We start from the raw sequence: 24,425 nt of genomic DNA on the forward strand, positions 1-24,425 counted from the left end.
TGAGTAAATGAATGAATGAAAGAACGAATGTGTTGATCAACCTCTCTCCCTTCCTGAGCCCGGTGACCGATCGTATCAGGGAGATTTGTCGCAGCCTGTGCCCTCAGCCCTCTCCGCCACCACCACTGCATCTCAACTTGGGCAGACAGAAATGGAAACTTAAAACCTCGTGGCGGTCCTAAATCCTGATGGTAGAATGAACTCGTCGGGCCATGGATTTTACATTGCGCCCCCACTTGTGTGCAGCTCAGTGGGGAGTGGTTAGGGCCCCGATTCCTGAGTCGCCAGCTCGGTTCGGCCCTGGCCAGCCCCCGTCCCAGCTGGCCTACCTTGGGCAAGTCACGTGACATCTCAGGGTCCTCAGCGTGCGGTGGGATGGCCCTGGCACCTGCTCCACGGGGCCGTTGTGAGGATGGAAGGAGACCTCGCTTGGCGCGTGTCACGGCTGGGGACGCGTCAGCCGTCACGTTCTGCCTTCTCGGCTAAGCTACGCTTGCCTCTGGCTCTGCTGAAGTATGGCTTCCTGGCTTCCTGGGGTCAGGGCGGTAAGAGCGCTGCTGGTACCTGGTGGCCAGTGCATCCCCTTGGCTCCTGGTGCCTTCTGTCCGTGACAGGGGAGCTCCCTCAGAGAGTAGTGAGCGGCTGTGAGTTTCTCTCTCCCTGCCCTCACCCCAGCATTGACCGATGAAAGCTGTTCCAGTTCTTCCTTTCGACACAAATTGTCGAGCCCTTGCCATGTGCCAGGCTCTGCGGAGAGAGGGCAGGGAGCAAGACAGACATGGGGCGGACCTTACGGAGCTGCAGCCTGGCCAGGAGGCAGGCATCGGTAGATGACATATGGTAAACGTCCACAGTGATTCAGTGGGGTGCGCGGAGCGCCGAGGGCACAGGGAAGGATGTGACCAGGTGGGCTTTAGGGTCTGGGGGGTAGCAGGCCCCCCAGAAGACCTGTGGAGCTGAGGCCTGGACAGTGGAGGAGGAGATGCCAGGGATTGGGCCACAACCGTTTAGGGACAAAGGGCAGGCTAACTGTGTGGTGCCACCGGGTGGGCCGTTGGGGAGGGCCGACAGAGAAGAGAAAGTGGGTGCGGCTGGAGGAAGGAGCCTGGCAGGGGTGGAGGGGCACGTGGGATTCGTGCTTGGGCCACCGGGAGCTGTGGAAGGACACTGAACAGGGAGTAGGGGGATACAGTTCGTCGACTTGGAATGTGGCCCTGGGTCTCGAGTGGGGAGTGCATATGTGGGTGGGGAGACAAGACCCGGAAATCGAAGGGGGTCTATGACTGCATTCTGGGCAGGAGAAGGCAGTGGCTTGGACACAGTGAGGGCTGGAGGGATCCAGGCTCTGCCCTGTGCTGGGCCCCGCGAACGCCCAGAGGAACAGGGCACAGGCTTTGCCCTTAAGGTGCCCCCAGTCTGGTCCCGACTCTACAGCTCCAAACACGGGGGCGAGTTTCCACTGCAGCCCCCTCCTGCCAGCTGGGATGCTAGGAAAGACGGAGTTCCTTTGGTCTCCAGAGTCGCCCCGTGTCTGTACCAACTCGGTTTGCCTGTTGCCAGAATGGGGGGTGGGGGGGGTGGGAGGATGTTTTCTGGAACCTTCTTTGAGGCATGGATACTGTGCCTGATCTTGTAACCAATGTGTGTCTTCTCTCTTTCTTTTTCTTTTTTTCTTTTTGCTGCAGCCAACTGGGTACATGGAAAACTCGGTCTCCTACAGCGCTATTGAAGACGTTCAGCTGCTGTCCTGGGAGAATGCCCCGAAGTACTGTTTACAGCTCACAATCCCTGGGGGAACAGTCTTACTGCAGGTAGGAGAGACAAACATGAACAAGCAGTTTCCTCTGCCCCCTCCGCGCCCTCGCACTCCGCTTTCCCTCAGAGGAGACGGCCAGCTCCCAGGAGGGAAGGTTATTTAGCTTAGGGCACATTCTTCTCCAGCATAAGAAAGGTATAAACCGTGGGGCCCTCTCTGGGAGAGGAGCAGGGAATGTGCACAGACTGAGCTCCTACCGCCTGCCTGTTGCAGCCCAGGAACCTTATGTCTTATGCTTTTCTTTGTCTCCACAAACCTGAGAAATGGGTCTTTTGATCTCCATTTTACAGATGAGGTAACTGAGGCGCAAAGGCATGTTTTTAGGACTTAGAAGGCCATAGTAAGCAACACGTGCCACCTTTTGCTCTACTTCGAGTGAGGAGGAGGTTCTTCTCGTCGGTCTCAGTCTTTTTTTTGTCCCTTGAGAGAGAGAGAGATTGGGAGCGTGCACACCACGAGCAGTAGACAGGGGCAGAGGGAGAGAGTCTTAATCAGGCTCCCCGCTCAGCCCAGAGCCTGATGCGGGACTCCCTCCCACGGCCCTGGGATCATGACCTGAGCCGAAACCAAAGGTCAACCGACTGAGCCCCCCAGAGCTGTCTCCTTGGAAAAGGGTGCATTTTGTGCGTATCGGTCAGGGCTGTTGTTTGGAAATGATACAAACATTCAAACTCTCTGAAGCGAAAAGAATTTGATGCTGTAATTGTGTTCAAGTAACTGGGAAGTCTAAGAGAGGCCTTCAGACATAGCTTGATCCAGGAGTCAAGTGCTAATAGTATTCAGGGACTCTCTCTGTCTCCATTTCCTGGCTCTCTTTCTGTGCATTGGCTTCATTGTCAGGGACGGTTTCTCCATGCATGAGAAAAATGGACTTTTTTTTTTTTAAGTTTATTTATTTATTTGAGAGAGAGCATACATGTGGATGCATGAGCAGGGGAGGGGCAGAGAGGAAAGGAGAGAGGATCCCAAGCAGGCTCCTCACTGCCAGCAGAGAGCCCGCCTCAGGGCTGCAACTCATGAACCGTGAGATCACGACCTGAGCCAAAATCGAGAGTCGGTTGCTTAATTGACTGAACCCTCCAGGCACCCTGGGAAAGAGGGACTTCTATCCTTAAAAATGTGAGAGCCCATTTTCCTTCCAGTACCCTTCGGTAAAATCTCACAGAAGATTCTGACTGGCCCTGCTGTAGTCCCCTACATCCCAGGGATGGCCCCACCCTAGGTTACATACCCAGCCTTGACCATAGGAGGCTGTGTACTCTCATGGCCCTTCCAGGACCTTGTGGTCCGGGAGAGGTGGGTCCACCAGGCAAGGAATCGTGGCTGAAAAATTTGCAGCAGTGCATACATGCGACGTGTCCTGTGTCGTTTCGGGCAGAGCCGTCCCAGCCTCCGGCAGGGACCCCGAGTCCGAAAGTGCTCATCTAGAGAGAATTCATTCTCTTGTCTTTGGGAGAACAGGCCCTCCTTTTAGGAACATATTCTTTCTAACTCTGTCACTCCAGGGAGATCTGCCCTGAGCCTGAAGAGATGTTCCCTAAAACGCATTTCCAAAGCGGCCACTAGATTGTGTAACAACACGGAAGGCGAGAGGCACATGGTCTGGCCTCTGAGGAATGCTGAGCTCAACAAGCTGACTCGAACAGCTAATTCTTTAGAAAAATCGTCTTCTTTCCTGTCACCCCTTGGAGGACACCAGCACCACGGCCGCCCGTCTGTTTTCTTCTCAGTTCTGGCGCCCTCTGCACTGGGCTGTCTTTCTTTTACCTGCCCTCACCTTTTCCCTCCTCCCCACCCCCCAGCCCAGCCAGCAGAACTCTCCTGTCTGTCCTTCCGGCCCCTCTGACCGCTGCCATCTGGAGTCTGTGGGGGCGGCCACTTCCGGCCCCCTTGGGCTGGGACCTGAGCAGCGGCGGGACATTCGGGGGGCGGGGACAGTAATAGCATCCTGTGGAAAGCTGGAGAAGAGGGGTACAGAGAAAATCCTACTGACTCACAGAGCACCGAGCCGGCCTGCTCCCTGTGCTGGGGGAGGAAGGTAAATGAGCCCCTTGGCCCCATCCTCAAAGAGTTGTGGGGCTCTCTGGGGAGACCGAGCTCTAAACACGTGACTACAGAGATAACAGCTAAAATAGAGGCACATCCCGGAGGGCAGGGACTGACTCACTCGGCCTGGGGGGGCCAGAGAAGGCTCCCCAGGGGTGGCGACCTTATAGTGGGGCATAGAGGGATGAGTAGGAGTGTGCCAGGATGGGGGGCACACACTCGGGGCAGAGGGAATGCGGGTGCAAAGCATGAATGTGAGAGAGGGGGCGTTTGCTGCCCTGGAAGAGAGGGGGAGGCAGGTTCAGGGCCCTGTGGATGATGTCCAGAGCTCTTGGGTCACAGCCAGACTCTATGGGTCTTATTAGCCGAGTGAAGAAGCCAAGGCTATGTTCCGAGGGCAATGGGGAGCCGTGGAAAGCTCTTACGGGTTGGAAGGGACAGTAGAGGGATCAGTCTAGTTGCAGGACAGAGAGGGAGCACCAGAGGGAGGCAGGAGGGAGGGAAACCTTGAAGTAGTCCAGCTAGAGTGGGGAGGGCCCTGAGCCCCAATCTCCTGGGCTGTATAGTGGCTGCTGCTTGGCCGGCAGGAGGGTCGCATTGTTCCTGGGGCTGGAGGGGCCGGCGTCCCCCCAAGGAAGGCCCGAATGCCGCTCACCCAGGCGTGGAGGGGCAGGGAGGCTTAGAGGGATGTGGGTTGCTGGGCAGTGGAATGTCCCTTTAACCCAGGCCGTGGCTGCGGGCCGGCGGTTATGACTCGCCTGGCTGGGGCTGCGTCCGGCCGTGGCCTCGCGTCAGAGCTCCCCCTGCCGAGCCGACAGGCGGGCCTGCGCCGGCACCCCCCTTGCTCGCTGCCCCCCCCCCGCCCCCGGGGGCCGGGGGCGGGGGAGGGGGGGCGCCCCCCCCCCCCGCCCCCCCCCCCCCTTCGCAGGGGGCCCCGGGGGGGCCCCCCCCCCCCCCCCCCACCTCACCCTCTCCCTCCACCGTTTCCACCAGCTTCCACCTCGCTTCCTTCTCATCATCGCCCTCCTCCCTCCCCTCCATGATTCACGGGTCGTGTGTGGCCGCCTTGTTACATAAGTGGGTTCCGAGTCATCTTGGAGATGGCCTTTGGGCTGGAAGGTACCTGACGCCCCAGGGTGGCGCTCCTCGCGTGCTGTCGACAGTGTCCGCGGGACCCTTCTTTGGGTTTGTCCTGGTTTGTGTGATGGGACCCGGAGCTGTGGCACGACTGAGCAGTCCTCCCTGCCGTGCGTGCAGGAAGGACCAGGACGCAGCCTGCCGTGCTCAGGGGGCAAGGCCGCCTGGAGCAGCTTCGTCTGGGTCTGGGCGCCCCTGGCCGCAGGGCAGGCAGAGGGTGAAATGCCCCCCCCAGGGGTGCCTCCCGCCGGCAGCCACTAGCCACACTGGGTTGTCTGCATTTTAATTTACTGAATCAAGTTGAGAATGCAGATCATGGTCCACTGGCCACATTTCGAGTGCTCGGTAGCACACGGACCTAGCGGCTGCTGCTTGGACGGTGCAGACAGCGACCGTTTCCGTCATCGCAGAATGATGGAAGTGCTGCACGGGGCTGGACCCTGGAACTTCTCGTTGCGGCCCCGTGTTCCACGCACCGCCTCCCTGCCAGAGGAAGTAACCTCACAAGGCTGGAGGCTCTGGCCTGTTCCAGCAGCTCTGAAGAGGGTCACGTCCTGCTTCATGTGCACGGCTGTTCTCTCCCGCGGGGTGATGTTGGGGTTGCAGGGGTCCCCACCCTCGCCTGCCAGGCTCTCGCTCTCGGTCTCCCTTTCGGGTTCTCGTACCCACGTGAATCTGTTTTCCTCTGTCTCTCTCTGACACTTCCTCTTCTCCCCGTGTCTCCCTCTCTCTCGCTATATTTCACTCTCTGCTTCTCTTATAGTTGTTTGAGTTTTTTTTTTTTTTTTTTTTTCTCCTGATGTCTTTCTCCATCCCAAGCCTCTCTCCACCCCAGGCCCTTCTCTCCGTGCATCTTGACTTCACTGCCTCTGTGTCTCCTCCTCCCTCTGTTCCTCCCTCTCCAACCTCCATCTCTCTCCCAGGGACCTCCTGACAAAGCTGCTTTGTTAGAATTTGAATCGCTGCCTCACTCAGACCTCTGGGAGCTGACCTATCCGAGTTCAGGGAAGGTTAAGAGACGATCTCTGGCAACCGTGCCTTCTCCCAGCGCAGAGAGCCCGAGCAATGTGCCAGCAGGTCGAATCCCCAGACAAAGGCACCAGCCTCCCAGCCTTGTCCAGTTGGTGTCTTTCTGGAAGCTTTGTGTTTTTCAGCATGAGCTCCCTAATGCCATGTTATTAGAATCCCCGGGTGCAGAAAGGGCCTATTTATCTTCTTTCCCCCCTTAATGCCCTTTGTGCTGATGTTTCATTGTGAGGAAGTAACTACATAAGAACATAAACGGTGCAATGAAAGCGTCCAGGGCGGGGGGGCTCCTTGCCGGCCTGTGGGGTGGGGTAGCCAGCATTAAAGAGCCCTGTGGCGCCCATCATCTGGGGATTTCTGCCTTGCAGTTGGGTTTCTGCCCATCCGTGAGAAGTAGACAGGAGCCCCCTGCTCCTAAAACAGGGTCCAGGCGGAACCAGAACAAAGAGACCCTCGTCTCCCGATGGTCTCAGAGACCGGCTCTTCTCCCAAGAGGATCTCCAGAGGCCAGGCGTCAGGGGCAGGGACAGGGTGGGTTCCCTTCTTACTGGAAGCCAGTGAGAAAGAGCTTTCCGGTCTGAAAAGCACGTGCTGTTTTTTCCCTAAGAAGTTGGGCCAGGAAGGAGAACTTGGGAACAGTCACCCACAGTGCACCCTTGGCTGTTTTTCTCACCTCTCGAGACAATACAACAATGAGAGAGAACTTGGCAACTTTCGAAGAGGAAATTAGGCAGAATTTGCCTGGAACGAGGCCCTTCCAGTATTAGAAAGATTTATCGCTAGGAGAAATTAGCGCTGGCCTGAGCAGGCCTGCCTGCCTCCAGGGGCTCTTTCCCATGCTTGAATCCAGTGACCGCACCCCCCCCCCCCCCAGGACTCTGAGCTGTACCCTGCGTCCCACGGCGCCAAGTCGTCCTGGCTCAGCTGCCCATACAGCAGTATAGAAACCCTGTGCAGAAACTCACCCTTTCCTCCGGGCCATGTACAGCCCAGTCCAGAGTGGACCTCTCCTTTCCATTGGGAGGCACTTAGAGGTGATATGTCGGGATCCCGGACATCCCCCCGCCCCGCGCCCCGAGCAGCATCCGTCCTTCTTCGAAACCAGACAAACCAGAAGAAGGAGCAGTTCATGGCCCAACCTCTCCGGCTCCATCAGTGAGAGATGTGCCGCCCCTCTTCGGGAGGAAAGTTCTGGCCCCTTCTCTTGTTTGCGACATGGGGATTGGAGCCCGAGCCGGGTCCTTCCTCCCCCCTTTCACCAGGCATAATGCCTTCAGATTCCCCAGCCCAGTTCCTGCAAGCCTGCTGGAGCCCAGACACATGGCTCTCCTGTTGGGGGTAGGCAGCCTGTGCGGCCTTGGACAAGCAGCAGTAACCTCTCCAGGGCACTGATCTTGTCTGTGAGCTGGAGTCGTAGGACCTGCCTCCTTGGCTGTTGTGAGGACCAGCGTTACTACACGTAAAATACTTAGCACTGTGCCTGGTCATAGGAGGTTTTCGGGGAAAGACCGCCGTGACTCTTTTTTAGTCCCGATCAGATACACCTTGGGGAAGAGACGGGATCAAAACTGAGTAGTTCTTTAGAAGCGTGACTGCACATGAGATTTTTCTTCCAACGAGCAGGATGGGTGATGCTTCACCCATCCATCTAACTGTCCACCCACCCAGTCCATTTATGTATCTGTCTGTCCACCCGTCTACCCATCCGTCATCCATGCATCCACGTGTCCATCCAGTCATCCATTCAACATCCCAGCCAATCTTTCACCTAACAGACATTTCTCTGGGTTTTGCGGACGCAGTAGTGACTAAATCAGACATGGTTGCTGACCTCATGGAGCTCACGGCCTGGCGAGAGAGAAGAACGATGAGATCAGCACTTGCAGGGCAGGGTAGGGCAGTTAGATGAGCTTCCACCGCCTGAGGTGGTCCGGGATGGCGAGGGAAAGGGAAAGCGCTGAAAGGAATTCGGGGCAGAACTGAAGGGTGAGTAGCGCAGCAGGCCCTGAGGGAGGAGGAAGGCAGAGTGTTCCCGGTAGGATGTATGTCCGGTGTGAAAGCTACATGAAAAGCGAAGCAAGCCGGCTCATGCTCGGTTATGCTGCCGTGGCAAAGCAGCCCCAGCTTCTCAGTGGCTCAAAACAGCAAAGGGTTTTTTCTCACTCAGGCCACGTGTCCGTTGTGGGTCAGCGGGGAATACTGCTCATGGAGCCGGTGCCGTCTGGCATGTTCCTGCTTTTACCGCGGCAAGGGGAAGGGACCCTGCTAAGTAGCGTGCTGGCTCGTAGACGCTCCACTGGAAGCGACGCAGGTCACATCCACTCACGCTTGGTTGGCCACGGCCAGCCCCGTGGCTTCGAGTACCTGCCACGTGCTGGGAGGAGAGCTGGACACTTTGCGGGAGGATGCTGATAAGACCACAGCAAGTCTGGGCCTCAGTTTGCTCATCAGAAGCGTGGCAGGAAGGGATGGGCTGGGCTAGAATTGGGTCCCTAACCTACGGCCCCTGGTGTCTTCCAAAACTGCCTGTGTGTGTGTGTGTGTGTGTGTGTGTGTGTGGGTGTCTTTGCGTGCACCTGCATGTGTGTGCAGTGGACACATGTGCACTGTACTTGGGTGTGATTCTGCAGCTTGTTTCAGGTTCTCAAAGGGATTCAGATTCCCATAAATCCCCCCAAAAGCCAAGAACTCCTGAATGGGTGATCCTTGAAATCCCTTTGAGCCTCCAGTTCAAAGAGCCTCATTTCTTACGATGGACGAACGTAGTCACGGCCTCTGTCTTCCTCCAAAGTGCAGCCAGCCCAGAGGGCACAGCGAGGGCTGTGGCCACCTCTCCTCCCGGTCGCGCTGGGGAATGATGAGCCCAGCGGGTGGGGTGGGGGACATCTGCTGTCTCTGCCTCCCTGGAGTGGAGGCAGGGAACCGGATGGCACCTCCAGCATTTGCCCCCGTGTCATGAGTCCACTCGGCGAACTTGGTGACCCCGGCTTCACCGGGGAGGTAGCAGTTAATCCGACGGGACTCTGTCTCCTTTCCCAGTCCTGTGGGCGGGATGGGGCTCTGAGAGTGGCGGGAAGGAGGGCGGGGAGCGTGGTCCCAGCCAAAGTGCTGGAGGGGGCGAGGGGTGCAGAGGACAGAGAAGGGGCGCGTGCCAGACAAGCTGTAGCAGCGAGGGCGATGGTGTGGTCAGGGGTCGGGCTGGGTCAGCTCCCAGGCGGGTGGCAGGGTCCTCCCACCTGCTCGGAGCCTCCGTGCCTCGCCTCAGAGTGAGGTGTGCAGAGCAGTTTGCTCGGTGCCTGGTAGGTGACATCAGCCGGGGTTCCTCAGTTCAGCCCCGTGCCTTGGGGAGGCAGGCTCCCCGGGTCCATGGTACAGGCGGGGTGGTCCAGGGTCACACAGCTGTTTTCAGCTGGGATCCACCAACTGTTCCACTGAACCCACACCTGCGTTCTTTCCAGAACGTGACTCTGACCTCCTACAGTTGAGATGCTCACGGGATGATGGAGGCAGCTGGGAAGCTGGGTGTGGGCAGGCACGGGGGCTCTCCCACGTGAGGAGGGACTTGGAACATGCAGGGGGTTCTGCCGGAAAGGTCAGGCCGAGAGGGGAGGTGAGCAGGGCAGGTGAGATGGGGTTATGTCGCTGAAGGAACCTTCTTCCCCTTCTAGACCGCAAGGCTGCTGTCAAACAGGACACAGCAGACCCAACGGAGACCTGGGGACGCGGCCCCAGGCACCAGGGCAGGGGAGGAAACGTGCACAGCCATCTCTGCTTAGCAGCAGGCCGGGCACATCGAGGTGGAGGTCGAGGTCGGGCAGAGCCAGACCACCTGGGGGGGTGGGAGGAGGGCTCGTGGTGGAAGCAGGGGAAGCTGCCGCTCCGGGGCTGGCCAGTGCCTTCTGGAGGAACAGCTGGAGAGAAAATGCTTTGGAACATACGTTTTTGAGAAGGAACAAGTGTCCAGTGGTGCCTTGTGGGTCAGTCTTGGATGTAAGCAGGCAAGATGGACTCAGGCTGTCTCCAGCAGAAAAGGAATATACTGGAAGGATTGACGGGAGCCTGGAGAACAGGCTGAGGCAGGTGGTAGCACCGTGCCCCGCCCAGCCTAGGGTTGCCCTTTAGCGGAAGACACCCCTCTGTCTCATAATGAATTCTTAACCCCTTCATCCCCACATTGCTTGGCTCAAGACCCAGAGTCCTGGGCAGGGGCTTCTGACTGACGCGACTGACGCGGCCTGGATCACCTGCTCCTCACAGTCAACCAAGGGAGGGCCCCCCCCCTGCTTAAAAATCCGCAACAGGAGCTTGCGTGCTGGGGTGGTTCCCAGAATGGGAAGGGCTGGGCCTGGTCACGGGGAGACCAGGTCTGCGTTCGATTCGGCGGCCGAGGCACAGAAAGGGAGTCACTATCTAGGGCTTCCTACCACTGCTGTGCTTTCTCACCTCCTGCTTTGTGTGCGTGTTCATTCATTCTTGTGCAGCCGGCCTGCAGTGGTACCCGGTACTGCTAATCAGCACGGGGGATTTGGGCCTAAGGCTCTGCCCTCAGGGCACCTGGGTGGCTCAGTTGGTTGAGCATCTGGCTCTCGATTTTGGCCCAGGTCATGATGCCAGGGTCGTGGGATGGAGCCCTAAGTCGGGCCCTGTGCTGAGTGTGGAGTCTGCTTGAGATTCTCCTTCTCAGAGACTCACTGTCTCTCTCTCTCTCTCTCTCCCCCCACACACACACACCGCTCTCCCTCAAAATAAAAAAAAAAAATTTTTAAAAAGGACTCTGCCCTCAAGGAGCTCATTCACTTGGTCATTCAGTCCAACCAGTGACACCTTATGGGCATTGCCCGGTCCCACTGTGCACCCCCAGGACCAACAGAGCAGCCCCTCTGAGCACTAACTAGCCATACCTCCCACACCGGTTTTCTACTGCTGCTGTCACGCATTACCACACCTTTAGCGGTTCAGACAACACAAATTTAGTACTTGTTGTTTCTAGTTCTGGAGGCCAGAAGTCCAGCACGGGGCCCACTGGGCCAAAATCAAGGTGTCGGCAGGGCTAGAGCCTTGCGGAAGCTCTTGGGAGAATAGCTTTCCGTGCCTTTTCCAGCTTCAGGGGCTGTCTGTGTCCCTTAGCTTGTGGCCGCATCCCTCCAACCTCTGTTTCTGTCTCTTCTCTCTGACCTCCAGCCTCCCTCTTGTAAGGACCTTTCTGATGACATTGACTCGCCCAGAGAACGCAGAATGACCTCCCCATTTCAGTCCTTAACTTCCTCAAATCTTAGCAAAGCCCATTTGCCACCTAAGGTGAGGCCTTCGCAAGGACAAGCATGTGGACCATCTCTGGGGGTCCTGTATTTAGCCTCCCGCACCTGCCCCTCTCTCTGGCCAACTTGGGTGTGTTAAAAAGCCCAGAGATGGTTGTGGACTGGGCGTGTGCCGGGTAGGCTCACACCGGCCGGGACCAGCCCCTGAGAGCGGATCCAACACGTCTCTTCCCAACTGTGGTCCAGGGATTTCCCTCCTTGTGGCATGGAAGCAGCCACAGTGGGATTGTTTACAGCACAGAAGGTGGCACATGCTGTGATCAGGGCTTTTCTATTCTGCAAGCCTGTTGTTCCACGTTTATCAGCATCCCACAGGCCGTGGCTGCACGGATCCTGATCGGTGCTGTTTGTAAAGTGTCTACACGTGCCAGGCGCTGAGCTAAGTAAGGGTTTTGCGTGGATTATCTCATTGTTGGGGATCTTTGTGTCGCTCTCCCTGAGCATGGGGTGTATTTTTTCATCCTAATGAACAAGAAGTGTCACAAGACCACAGAGCTAGGTCAGCACGGATGGGAGGTGAGTCAGCCACAGACCCTCCGGGGTGCTGCTGGTCCCGTGAGACTCCCCTTCGGCCACCACCTCCCCCCCAGTCAGGTGACAAAGGCTCTGTGTCTTCAGGGAACTTGAACCCAGGTCTCTTGGAGACTCGGCCACCGCAGAGGTCCCTGAATCACACGGAAGGTGTCCCCCCGCCCACTCCCACTCAGGGCACAGATGCCAACTTGCCTTGTGTCCACAGGCTGGTATCAGTCTGCCAGTCTCTGAGTTTGCACACGGGGACCTGGTACCCTTACCCTCCCGCACTGGCCACGGAACAGGTTCGTTTATTCAAGCCCAGAGATTTCCCCAAACTGTGCCCTGGGAGAGCGGCTGATGCCCCATTGAGGATCTGGGTAGGGTACCTGGATCCCCTTGACAGAGGGTGACCCGAAGTTGTACACGCTTGTGCATGTGTGTGTGTGTGTGTGTCCATGCAGGCTGGGAACAGAAGTTGGACTTTCATACTTGGAAAGAAGCTCCAGCCTTTGCGAGAGTCCCGGGACCATGAAAGTCAGGGTCAACTTAGAACAGAGGGCTGCAGGGTCAGACGAGAACAGCCACTGCATTTCTGCCCTTAGGGATGGTGACTGGAAAACTTGGAATGCCAGAAACTCTGTGGTTTACAGCATGAGTCAGACTGCCTGGGTTCAAGTCCTGGTCCCACACCTACTCCCTGTGAGCCTGTGGGAACGTTCTTAACCTCCCTGAGCCTCAGTTTCCTCGTTTGTACCGTAGGGGTGACGATGCTGACGGTCCCGACTTCCCAGGGTAGACTGGCCAGGACCAAACAAGCCAGTCCACGCATAGACCTTAGCGCTGTGTCTGGTGCACATTAAATGAACCATAAATATTGCTGTTATCACCCAGAGCCGTGCTGGAACCGGGGGTGAGAGCCCCAGCAGCGTGACAATTGCAGGGCCTTCCTCGGGCCACGATTCACTTGAAAGGGATCAGTGATGACAGTAACGACAGAGGCTGTGTTTCTGTGTGAGCACGTACTATGTGCTAGGCCCGATTCTGTGCACCTTACAGGAATTCTTCCCAATCCTCACAGCATTCCTGCAAGATAGGGCTAGTGGCCCCGTTTTACGGAGAAGAAAATCCAGGCCCAGTTGCCAGGGTCTGCGAACGAGGGTGGTGCACGTCTGGGAAGATTTTGCTCCCTGCACAGTGATTTTTAATTCGAGTCCCCCTGAGTTCAAGGCCGGGCGCTCTCTCCCATGACTTTCTGCGGTTGGCAAGAGGTTCATAAACCCACAGGCTCTGAAGCCAGCCTGCCTGGGTTTGAATGTACTTAGTTGTTGTGAGACATCAGAGACTCAGTTTCTCCCGCTGTGAAATGGGCGTAGCGTTAGCCACCTCACAGGGCTGTTGTGAGGCCTGATGACAGAACACGTGAATAACAGGCGCCAGGCGCCTGGAGCAGTGCCTGGTGGAAAGGAGGCACCCGATCTGCTCCTACCACCGTGCCTCTCTCCGCTCGCCCCGGCCCCTCCCGTGATCCTAATGAAGTCAAGATACGTGTGCAGTGAAAGCTCTTCAAGCAGCCGGTGTCTGGAGTCACTTATACCCAGCAAATTATAAGCACGCAGCGGCAGTGATGACTCATTTCAGAAAAGTCCCCCCGGTTGCCACTTCTGTTTCGGTTTTTGCGCCCGAAAGGTTCAGCTGGGTGGGTCCCTGTGCTCGGGCCGCAGGGCAGACCCTGCTGGACGGGGCGGCCTGGGGCCCGCGCAGTAGTGCCCTGACATGCTGCAAGCCGGTGACCGGACCTTGCTGTCCTGTTCTTGTCGTTGCAGGCTGCCAACAGCTACCTGCGAGACCAGTGGTTCCATTCTCTGCAGTGGAAGGTAAGTCCTGACTCGGTGGCTGCTTTCGGGCGGCCGCCTCGTCTCGGGCAGCCTCCTGCCGGCTCAAATCAAAGCTCGTCTGTTACCCGGAGGTGTGAGGGCAGACGCCTCCTGTCTTCCAGACAGCTCAGCCCGGGAGCATCCCTCCAGTGCACAAAAGCCTCTCCCCCTTCTCCCTCTGACGTCCGGTGGCTTTCTCCCTGCAGTGCCGAAAAGGCGTTCCTGCCCCGTTGGCCTTTGACTTTGCTCAGGAGCTTTAGAGCGTTGGGCCTGCTTCCAAAAGGACCATAGAAGGGCTTGCTTTCAGAACAGGGGCCCGCCTGAGGGGCTGGGTGAGGCAGGCTCAGGGTCTCAGGGCTCTGGGTTGAAAGTAACTTCGGAAGGTTGCTCCAAACATAAGTTTTCCGGGGAGTCCACCACCCAGCCATTCTCCCCGCTCTTCACTTCCTGTCCGTTACCTGGTTCTTCGGCCCAGGTTTCCGGTTCGAGCTCTGCATAGGATGGTCCAGAGCCTTTTAGCACATAAGGAAATTAGACCTCTGCTCGTCACTTTCGAGACCCAGGGGCCAGATCTGCTGAGAAGGGTCCTCCCAGCCCCCCCGGGGAGTCCCCGTTGTGCTCCCCCGTGTGGGACATGCAGTCAGCGCCTTACTTAACACCCCGCCTGCCTGGCTCTCGCGCCTTCTGATAATTTTAGTTTAGAACAAGCCGTGACAGTCCTGTGGCCTCACAGAGCCAGCAGGGTAGGGCCGCGATGACCGGGGCATGTCCTGAGCTGTCGTCTTCACGGGGAGCCGGGGAGCCGCTGAGGATGAGTGGCCGGCCCTGTGCAGAGTTTAAGGCCTCGTGCCATGTTGGGATGACCGAGGGGACACTCAGAATTCCTCCCGTGCCTCTAGAGGGACGCTCATCACAGCCGGACCAAGGACGGAAATACCACCCTGCAGAATTACATTCCTGGCCCTAAAGAGGGCCACTCCCCTCCTCTCCCCGCTGACAGCTGCAGGGCCACTTGCTTTGTGCTGTGTGACAGTCTTGGAAACTCAATGCAAGTCTCCAAGGGAGGGAAGGGACGAGAATTTATTGAGCACCTACTGTATGCTAGGCTCCTCGTGACCATTTCACCCTTGCCACAGCCTGATAAGGCTGATTTCCACCACTGCTCCCATTTTATGGATGGGGAAGGTGAGGCCAGGCTGGCCCCACTCCCATAGCTGGTCAGGGCTAGAGGCGGGGTTCTCCCCTAGGTCTCTCTCATGCCCACAGCTTGGCGAACGTAGGCAGAAGGCAGCAGACTGCAGCTAGGAAGGCAGAGTGGCACATTCCTGCTCACAGAGTCGGCAGGTGCTGCTGAGATCTCCGTTTCCCCAGCGAGATTACCCCGCGTCCCTGGGGCCTGGCTCTCTGCGGCCCCGCGTGTCCCAAGACAGGCAGGGCTTACGTCAGGACCTGCAGGGGGCCATCTGGGAGTTGAATGCCAGAGCATTCCAGGGGCAGGGAAGGTAACAGGGGTAGTGTGGTCAGGGGGCCTACCTGAAGGAAGAGGCCATTTCACTGCCACACACAACGGCTGCCTGGCCTCTGCCCCATTCTGTTCTCTGTATGTGTTTTCCACGTGAGTGGAAAACTCAGTAGGTGATTGCCTTGTTTTGTCCTAGCTCAGGAAGGGGCAGGAAGCACTTAGAGACAAACCGCCCCCTGGACAGGTTGGGAAAATGCCTCATTGCAAAGGTGGCCAAGATCAATGTCAAGGGAGCGGCTGGCTGTTTTTAGTGGTAGTCCACAGAGCTCTGCTTCCTGCCTTGTCCCAGTCTGCGTTTTCTTTAACTGTCGTCTGCGGCCTATGGGAACACCTGAGAGGCAGCGCTCGGGGAATTCGTGAGTAGTGTGCAGCTCCGAGGGCTAACGAAGAAGGTGGGCACAGAAAGCTGAATTTCGGGACACCGACTGGCTTAGAAAGATGATCGGAAAGTGACAATCTTGAAACGTGAAATTTAAACATGAAGGGTTACATGTGGGATTTAGGCGATTGAACAAGTACAAAAGTGGGGACCCCTGAGCTTCTAGCAGTTTCCAGGAAAACCTGGATGCCTGCACTCAATGTTAGTGGTGTTTGGTTTCTTTGTGGTTGTTAAATTAAAAACAAAAACAAAAACAAACCCCAAAAGCGTCCAGGAAACCCAAGTCAGAGTTTCAAGGAACTGGTAAATGCCGGGCAGTGTGCGGCCCGTTCGTGAAGTGGTTGATGGGGACGTTTGTTCTCCCTGTATAAGCATTCGCTCGTGACTTAGGTGTGTATAAGACCCTGGCAGTTTTCCTCCTTTGACAGTTGCCCCCACTCCAATAATTTAGGTATGCTGCCACCAGGTGGCAGTGGTATCTTAGTGTGAGCAACTTGGTTTCAGTTTTGATGAGACTGGAGGAGGGAGGCATGCTCCCCTTCCTTTTCAAAGTGGCGAAGAAATTTAAGGTGTTTGGAGGCACGCTGGGCTAGCAAAATTGAGCCGAGAGACTCGGATTCGAATTCTGGTTCTATAGCTTACTCATTTTATGGTATGCATTGATTCTAGCAAGTGTTCACGAATTCAGATGCAGTTATGATGTGCCAGGCACGGCTGTGCACTTTTCTGCTCATTGTCATTCAGGACATGGGGGAACCAAGGCCCAGAGAGGTGTAGTGACTTATCCATAGCCACACAAAGGATTTTAGTACACATTTGTAGGGCTGCTTGATCCAGCTCTGCCTGATTCTGAAGCTTTGGACTAAAGGGTCCAAAGAAGGATGTGACCTTCTGCCTCTCCTGTGACAGCCTCTCTTTTCCCTGCACTTACAACTAACCTTCTTGGGTTTTTCCTTTTATTTTCTTTTCAGTATCTTTTTAACAAGTCAAAACTAAGAACTTAAGAAATCCTGCAGCCTCGGCTTGATTTTTTTTTTTTTTTTAATTTTCTAAGTATTGTTTTTGTTGCTTTTCACCTATACTAACACGTATATGCATATTGTAGTCACAGGGCACATAGAAAACCCATTCTTTTACTTGTGAAGAATGTTGCCTATTAAATACTACATTCCCATTGGTTTAGTTTTTATGGAGTTGTTCTGGTATCTCTAGGGCATTCTCAACAGAGAATTGTTCCCAGAGGGGCCACAATTGGTTCTCTGGGGCTTAAAAAAACCTTAAGTTATTACAATAGTATGTGGCCCTCCAAAGTTCAGCCCCATTCAACAAAATATTTTATTTTATTTTATTTTTTTAATGTTTACTCATTTTTGAGAGAGAGAGAGTGAACAGGGGAGGGGCAGAGAGAGAGGGAGACACCGAATCTGAAGCAGTCTCCGGGCTCTGAGCTGTCAGCACAGAGCCAGACGCAGGGCTTGAACCCACGAACCATGAGATCATGACCTGAGCCCAAGTCGAACGCTCAACTGACTGAGCCACCCAGGTGCCCCTAAAATCTTATTTTTTTAGCATTTAATTTCAAAGAGAAGAAGGGAAATGGGGGAGAAATGTTTAAAGGCTCCTGGGGGAAGAATAATTGGGAAAAGATTGAGAAATGCTCCCGTGGAATGTACCTCAAGTCGTGCTGTGGGACAAGGCAGTGTAAATACAATACCTGTGTGATGTTCTTGCCAGCCTCTGCTCCGTCCTGGGAATCCCGTGGTTCCGTGGCCTCAGTGTCAGACTTTGTTCTCGTGCAGTCACGGTCCACTTGGGGAATTTCCTCAGCCCGGGCCCCATGTTTGAAGCATCATCTTATCTCGCTGAATGGTCGCTTGTTGCTGTCATGCATGTGTTGAAATCTCAAGTCACTGGCCCAAGTTCCCAAGGCAACCCAGAATGGGAGTGAGGTTTGACCCATAGCGTCCCAACTCCCAGAATCCCCTTCCCTGCCCCCCCTGCCCCCCAGCAGCTCTGCTGTTCCTCTCCGGCCTCCTCCCTTTGACCGGCACTGTTCAGGGAGACTCTTCCCACAGGAGGACAACCAGCATCTCCAGTACCAGGAAGGAGGGTGGGTTGGGCTTACTCTGGGCAATGGGATCTCCCAGGATCCTCTGCGGCAGAGCAACTGTCCTGAGGGCTCCCTGGAGAGGCCAGCCCTGTTTGGTTTGGGTGGTTTGGCCCGTGAGGCCAATTCCTGGGGGTGTGGAAGCATAAACAGTTGTACTGAGTTAATGAGGCCTCATCTCTGACTCACAGATGCACCTTGGAGGCCAGGTCCTGTGGAGACAGGCCTGTCTGTGTGTGCAAGGCCGTGAGGGGACAGGCCTGCCTATGTGTGCAAGGCCATGAGGGGACAGCCCTGTCCCTGTGTGCCAGGCGCGTGAGGGCACGCTATGTGTTTACAGACTGTGAAAAGACTGGCCTGTTTCTGCGTCCGGGTTTCGAGGCAAGAGGCCTGGGTGTACACAGCTTGTTGGGGTGGGTAAGCACCTGGCCAGGCCGAGACACGCACCAGGCCCATAAAGGAGCCCCAAGAAGTCAGATACACCCACTTGGCATGGCTGACACTTCTGGTCCCTCCAGCGCGGGAAAACGGCCTTTGCACTTCCCGAGAGGGGTTCTCGCATAGGCCGTTGTGCACAAGCCTTGAAAACCAAGATGATTTTATCCGCTGGGGAAGCCGGGGTCCCAAGAACAGCCCCCGAGGCCTATCCCAAGTGCCAGGGGCGGAGGAGCGGACTCTGGGGGAGGCAAGAAGCTGGCCTATCTTCCCGTCCCGAAGCTACGGGGCAGAGGAAAGCACCGGGCTCTAGGGAGGTCCCGGCCCAGTTTGTGTCCTCTCTGGTGTCCGCCCTGACCACGCTGCCTCCTCTCCCCAGGCAGGTTCCCCTGAACCCCCGGGGTGGCCACGGCCTCGTGGGCACCCCGTCCTGGGCTCTGTCCCTCTTCTGTACAGAGCAGGAGGGTGGGAAGGAATGTGGAGTGCACATGCCCGTGCATGTGAGTGTGTGAGAGTGAACGTGGGAGTGAGTGTGGGAGTGAGTGTGTGGGAGTGAATGTGTGTGAGAGAATGTACGAGTGTGTGAGTGAGTGAATGTGTGAGGGGGCAGGTATGTCAGTCAGAGAGAGACCATTGCACGTGAGGGGGTGACCACGTTAGGAGTGCGTCGGGTATGGAGTGTGTTCATTTGGGCCTCAGTCTTCTCCTCTGTCAAATGGGGGTAATCCAGCACCTTGCTCACTGGGTCGTCGTAGGCAGGACGCTCTGCTGTGCGTGAAGCAGTTGGAAGGGGGCCGGCAGGCGTGGCCGCTGTGACAGCATCGCAGGCACCCCATCAGTGCGGCTTAGCGCCCCCCAGCCGTGGCACTGCCCCCCGTGAGGCGTGTTTTAGAATTGGGGCGGGGTGGGAAGTGTCCTCAGGAGGGCCGTACCTGTAGGGGGTGGCTGGCCGTTCCTGAGGGTTTCTGAGCCCTTCACGCCGTGCCCGCCACTTCACGCACATTCGCTTCCTGAATCTTCTCGCGGCCCTCCAGGTCTTTACCACCCCGTCTCATGGGTGAGCGGGCCAAGGACGTTGCCAAGGACAGCCAGTCAGCGTCCACGTCAGGCCGCCCCTGAGCCTGACGTGGAGGTGAGCCGGTCCTGTGCTTGGAGCCCCCGCCAAGGCACAGCCACCATCCGGGTCCCTGGTGCACAGAGGTGAAAACTGCAGCCGGGAGCCTAGGTCCCCTCTCCCTTCCGGCCGCTCCACTTGGGCAGGCTGGACCCATCACCCCATTTCCACATGGGGTGGGGAGCCCCAGCTGGTGCCAAGATTCCCGGGCAACCAGGTCAGAGGGACAGAGGGCCCTAGAACTGATGCCCCTCCCCTAGAGGGAAGCCCCCGGGGGGAGGGTGGACCCCACAGCGGGTGCCATCGCCCCCAACTATGACCTTCCTTCCAGACCTCCCTCCCTCTTCCCTCGTGGGCCTTTCCTCCAGGGGAAGAGCCACTTCTAGTCCTGCATCTGTGGCCCCTTGGCGCCTCTGTTCGCGACCGCAAACCTCCCCGAGCTGGCGTCCCCCAGCACGTGTGTCCCGAGTCTTCATCCAGCTCCCCCCTCAGCCAAAGCAGCAGGTGGCCATTGTCACCCCATTGAACCCTCACAAATCTGCGGAGGAGCCTGGGCCTCGAATTTCCCTAGTTCCCCGATGTGGAGACTGAGGCTGAGGGGTTAAACCAATTGCTTGGGGGCAAAAAACTATTAAATCGCGGAGCTGGGGCTGAGACACAACTCTGCGTCCAGAACCTGGGAACTTAACCCCTGAGAATGCGGCTCCCAGCTGCACACGTGTCTGCGTGCCTGTACACACACACACACACACACACACACACACACACACACGCTGGACAGTTCCTCACACCTGTGAGCTGGCGCTGCCTGACTTGCCTCCTTTCTCTTCTGCTGTGTCACACACGTAGGGTCTCAGTTTTCAGTCTGACACATCATGTCATGAGAGCTTTTCATTTTTCTCTCAGTCTCCCAGACATCACCACAAGGATTCTATGAATTAACCTCTGGCCTGGCAGTCCTGCTTCTCACAGGTCAGGGCTGATGGCCCCACCCTGTCCCGCGTGCCCCAGGATACACTGTCAGGCCACCTGTGCCGGGCCCGGAAGGTCAAGCTCAGGACCACCCCGCCTCCACACCTGTCCCAGACACACTGTGTCCCCAGTGTCCCCAGATGCCAGCATCCTGGCTCCACGTGCCCAGACCCAGCCTTGCTCCTGACTCCCCTTTGCCCTGGGCCACCCCGCCCTCCCGTGTGGCTCCTGGTGGGCTGGCCTGCTCCAGCCAGGACGCCCCTTGGCCCGGAGGGAAGACGGTGACCCCCGCTCACCCCTCGGCCCCATCGCCCTCCTCCCTGTCTTGCTTCCTCTCGCTTTCCACATCCTTTGTATAGCCACCTTGAAAACGCCTTTACGGCCACACCGAGGGCAGAGCACTCTGCTGCTGCCGGCCCCACCCAGTGACTGATGTCACTCTTGCAAATACCCTTCCAGGCCTCATCTGCCTCTGCGCAGATGCTCTGGCGGCTGTGGCCAGGTGCGCAGCACCGACCGTCCGACCAGCTTCGGCACAGCGTTGCAGCTGAAGCGTTTCCTTGCGTCCAGGCCCACGTGCATCCAATGGCTGCATAACATCTGTGAAGAGACTTTGGCCTGATTTACCAAACGACTCACTGTGGTCGGGCTTTCAGGCCATTCCCCATTTCCTCAATTATGGATAATGCAGCCATGCGTTTCCCCCGAATCTAAGCTCCTACTTCCTTGGAACTTTTTTTTTTTTAAAGTTTGTTTATTTGAAAAAGAGACAGCATGGGCAAGGGAGAGGCGGCGGGGGGGTGGGGTGGGGGGTGGGCGGAGAGAATCCCAGGCAGGCTCCATGCTGTCAGCACAAAGCCCGATGTGGGGCTCAAACCCACAAAACCATGAGATCATGACCTGAGCCGAGATCAAGAGTCGGATGCCCAGCCAACTAAACCACCCCTGGAACACTTTTCTAAGGCAGATTTCCAGAACAGTGGTTCCTGGGAAGAGTAGGGGTATATTTTGTGGCTTTTACCACATTTGCCAGTTTGCTCCCAAAAGAATAATTTCTGCCGTGCCCAAAGGTGAGAGCTCGCAGCCAAGCTGCGTGGGTTCAAATCCCAGCTCTCTCACTCACTGGTGATGTGGCCCTGGACTAGTTCCTTTCCTCTCTCGGCCTCCTTTTCTTCCTAAACGAGGTGGGGCTCACAGTAAGACCAAGCTCACTAGGTTCTTGTAGGATTAAATGCGTCCATAGCAATAGAGAACTTAGAAGGGCACTTGCCAGGGGCGCCCGGGTGGCTCAGTCGGTTGAGCGTCCGACTTCAGCTCAGGTCATGATCTCACGGTTTGTGAGTTCGAGCCCCGCGTCAGGCTCTGCGCCCACGGCTTGGAGCCTGGAGCCTGCTTCCGATTCTGTGTCTCCCTCTCTTTCTGCTCCTCCCCCACTTGCACTCTGTCTCACTCTCTTTCTCTCTCTCAAAAATAAATAAACATTAAAAAAAATTTTAATGTGAAAGAAGGGCATCTTCCGTGTGACAAAGTGTTAGATCGATGTTGATTATTCTTACTCTGCTTTAATGACCAAAGACCCTGTTTCCCTCTGCGTAGAAGGGTCCTAGCAGACAGTTCCAGAAGAAGGAAGGCCCATGCAAGCCACTCACACCACCAGCCCCCAGGGAGCCCATGACAGGCATCACTAATCAATCACTCTGCTCTTTTCCCTTGAGGCGGAACTCTTGCCAACAGAGCCCCTGCTGCCAGACTTGAGTTGAAGGAGGGAGTGAAAGCGTCCGTCCACCCTGCTTCATGACCCCCTAGAGCATGGTGTGTGGAGCGTGGCTGCGACCCACGTCTAGCCTGGTGGCTCTGGCCTCTGCTTCTTGGGGCTTGTTTGTGGGAGAAGTTGTCAAGCTTCCAGACAGACACTGGGTCTCGTTCTCCCCTGCCTGAGAAAGTCACGGGTTGTCACCTGTCTGCCTCTGCGAAGGGAGGTAAAACAGGGCAGCCGGAGAAGGATGGGCAGAAGTCAGCCTCGGACCTTTTATGGGCCTGGCCACAGGTTGGCTTCATTCAGGTGGGAAGGCCAGAATTCCATCCAGATTAATTTGTGTCACTTGGTCAGAGAGGGCTCTGTGCCTCCCTAAGAGGGGTCACAGGGACTCGGGGAGACTGGTGAAAAGGGCACCTTTCCCAGGAGGCGGGGCTGTCCCAGACAGGACAGCGTGGCGGGGCACAGGTCCTTCCAGGCCGCTTCTCCGGCACTTGTGTGCAGTGGAACTGAGGGGAGGCCGCTGGGGCCCTCAGTGGGCCATCGGGGCCCTGTAACTAATAGTGAGGGCAGCATCAGGGATTGAGGCTAACAAGTGGCAGAGGGCTGGGTGACCCCAGGGAGGAGATCACATGCCCTCGTGGGCTTTCTTTACGGTAGAGAGAACGATGGTTAGGTACCTACTAATGTCAGGAGCTGTGCTGAGGGCTTTCCTGTGTGTGCTCTCTTGAAATCTTCCCCGAGTCTGATCAGGCCCTTCGAGAAGGAGTTGCTGGAAGGGTGCAGGGCTTGTCCACGGTTGCACAGCTAGAACCAGGCAGAGCTGGGATCTGAGCCGGAGTGCTCGGTCTCTGAGCCCAGCCAGGCAGAGGAGGGCCCACGTTCCCTGACCAGAGCTCTCTCAGGCACAGACATGGGGCGTGTTAGTGTGTTTGTTAAGTAAACTTTTCACTAAGGCATTGCATTCAGAAAAGTGCACGCATCGAAAGAGTTACTGCTGGATGAATTTCTCCCAAATTCTCACAGAATTGACCCGATGAACCATCACCCAGATTGAAAAACAGAGCGACTGCCTCCCAGGTGTCTCCTCGGCTCCCCGCCCCCCACCTCCCCCTTCAGAAGACCCCTGTCCTACCTTTTATTAGGACAGATTCGTGTTGCATGTATCTGAACTTGGTATAAATGGAATCACATGTGTTGAACTCTTTTGTGACCGGTTCCTTTGACTCAAAATTAGAAGATTTCTCTCTGCTGTTGTGGGCACTGTTAATGTGTCCATTTGCTCTGCTGGGTGGCATTCTTGTTGAATGAAGGGGCTCTGTTAATTTGTCCCGTTGTGCAAAGGTATTTCTAGTTTGGGGCTACTGCAAATAGGACCCTTACAGACGTGTCTTTTGGTGAACATACGTGCACGTCCTGTTGAGCATAGGCCATAGGGCAGGCCTAGGGTCCCCTTTTGTGGACACTGCCCAGAGGTTTCCAAAGTGGTCTTACCAAGTTATACACCCGCCAGCAGAGGACATTTAAAAATCCTATTTATGGGGGTGCCTGGGTGGCTCAGTTGGTTAAGCGTCTGACTTCGGCTCAGGTTGTGATCTCACAGTTCACGGGTTCAAGTTCTGCGTCTGGCTCTGTGCTGACAGCTCGGAGCCTGGAGCCTGTTTCGGATTCTGTGTCTCCCTCTCTCTCTGCCCCTCCCCTGCTTGCACTCTGTCTGTCTCTCAAAAATAAATAAATGTTAATTTTTTTTAAAAAATCCTATTTATGAAGGCTTTTTTGATACTAAAAAGGATGAAAAGAACTAAAAAATTTCCCACTGCCCATAAATCTGTTAACACATCTTAAGTTAAAAAAAAAAAACAAGCAATAATTTATTTACATGTTAACAAAATGCTTGCATTTCGACTGCGGGGTGTGGTGCGTTTTTACTATTGTATTCACCTGAATAACCACCACCGGAATTCCTGTCACGCCAGAAGTTTCCCTCATGCCCCTTTCCAGTCAGCCCCCCACTCCCCCAGGCACCCTCCGTGGACACTCGAAAATGGGGGCCGTGGGAGTGTGTGGCAATTCTGAATGGCACACGGCGGGGGTCTCTTCCCCACGCCCCATTTCCCGAAGGCAGGCCTGTGAGCAGTCTCCCGGGGCCTTCCAGAAGTTTCTCTGAATGTCCCTCTTCAGGCGCCACGCACGTCGTTTCACCCACACTGTTTGATTCCTCTCTCCTTTACCCTGAATTACGTATCACGGCGATCTGTGTGTCAGCCCACACGGATCTACTTCACTCCTTTTTATGGTTTTGTAGTACTCCGTTCAGACAAGGGTCAAACTGGGTGGGACTTTGTATCTTCCGGTAAAAGGTAAAACACTGCTGTGTACGCGGGGAAACCGAGTTCCTAAGAGAAAG

At 56.2% G+C, this 24,425-nt stretch overlaps 1 protein-coding gene across 2 annotated transcripts in view; it reads left to right on the forward strand.

The window, feature by feature from the left end:
• CMIP (c-Maf inducing protein) overlaps positions 1-24,425 on the forward strand; it is a 230,840-nt gene that overhangs the window by 139,860 nt on the left and 66,555 nt on the right. For both annotated transcript variants that reach the window (XM_049622507.1, XM_049622506.1), the window contains exons 2-3: positions 1,686-1,811; positions 13,683-13,733. In XM_049622507.1, the coding sequence (XP_049478464.1) occupies positions 1,686-1,811; positions 13,683-13,733 (177 nt within the window). The remainder of the gene's footprint in view (positions 1-1,685; positions 1,812-13,682; positions 13,734-24,425) is intronic.

This window comes from Panthera uncia (genome assembly GCF_023721935.1).
Source record: "Panthera uncia isolate 11264 chromosome E2 unlocalized genomic scaffold, Puncia_PCG_1.0 HiC_scaffold_20, whole genome shotgun sequence".
NCBI classification, from domain to species: Eukaryota; Metazoa; Chordata; class Mammalia; order Carnivora; family Felidae; genus Panthera; species Panthera uncia.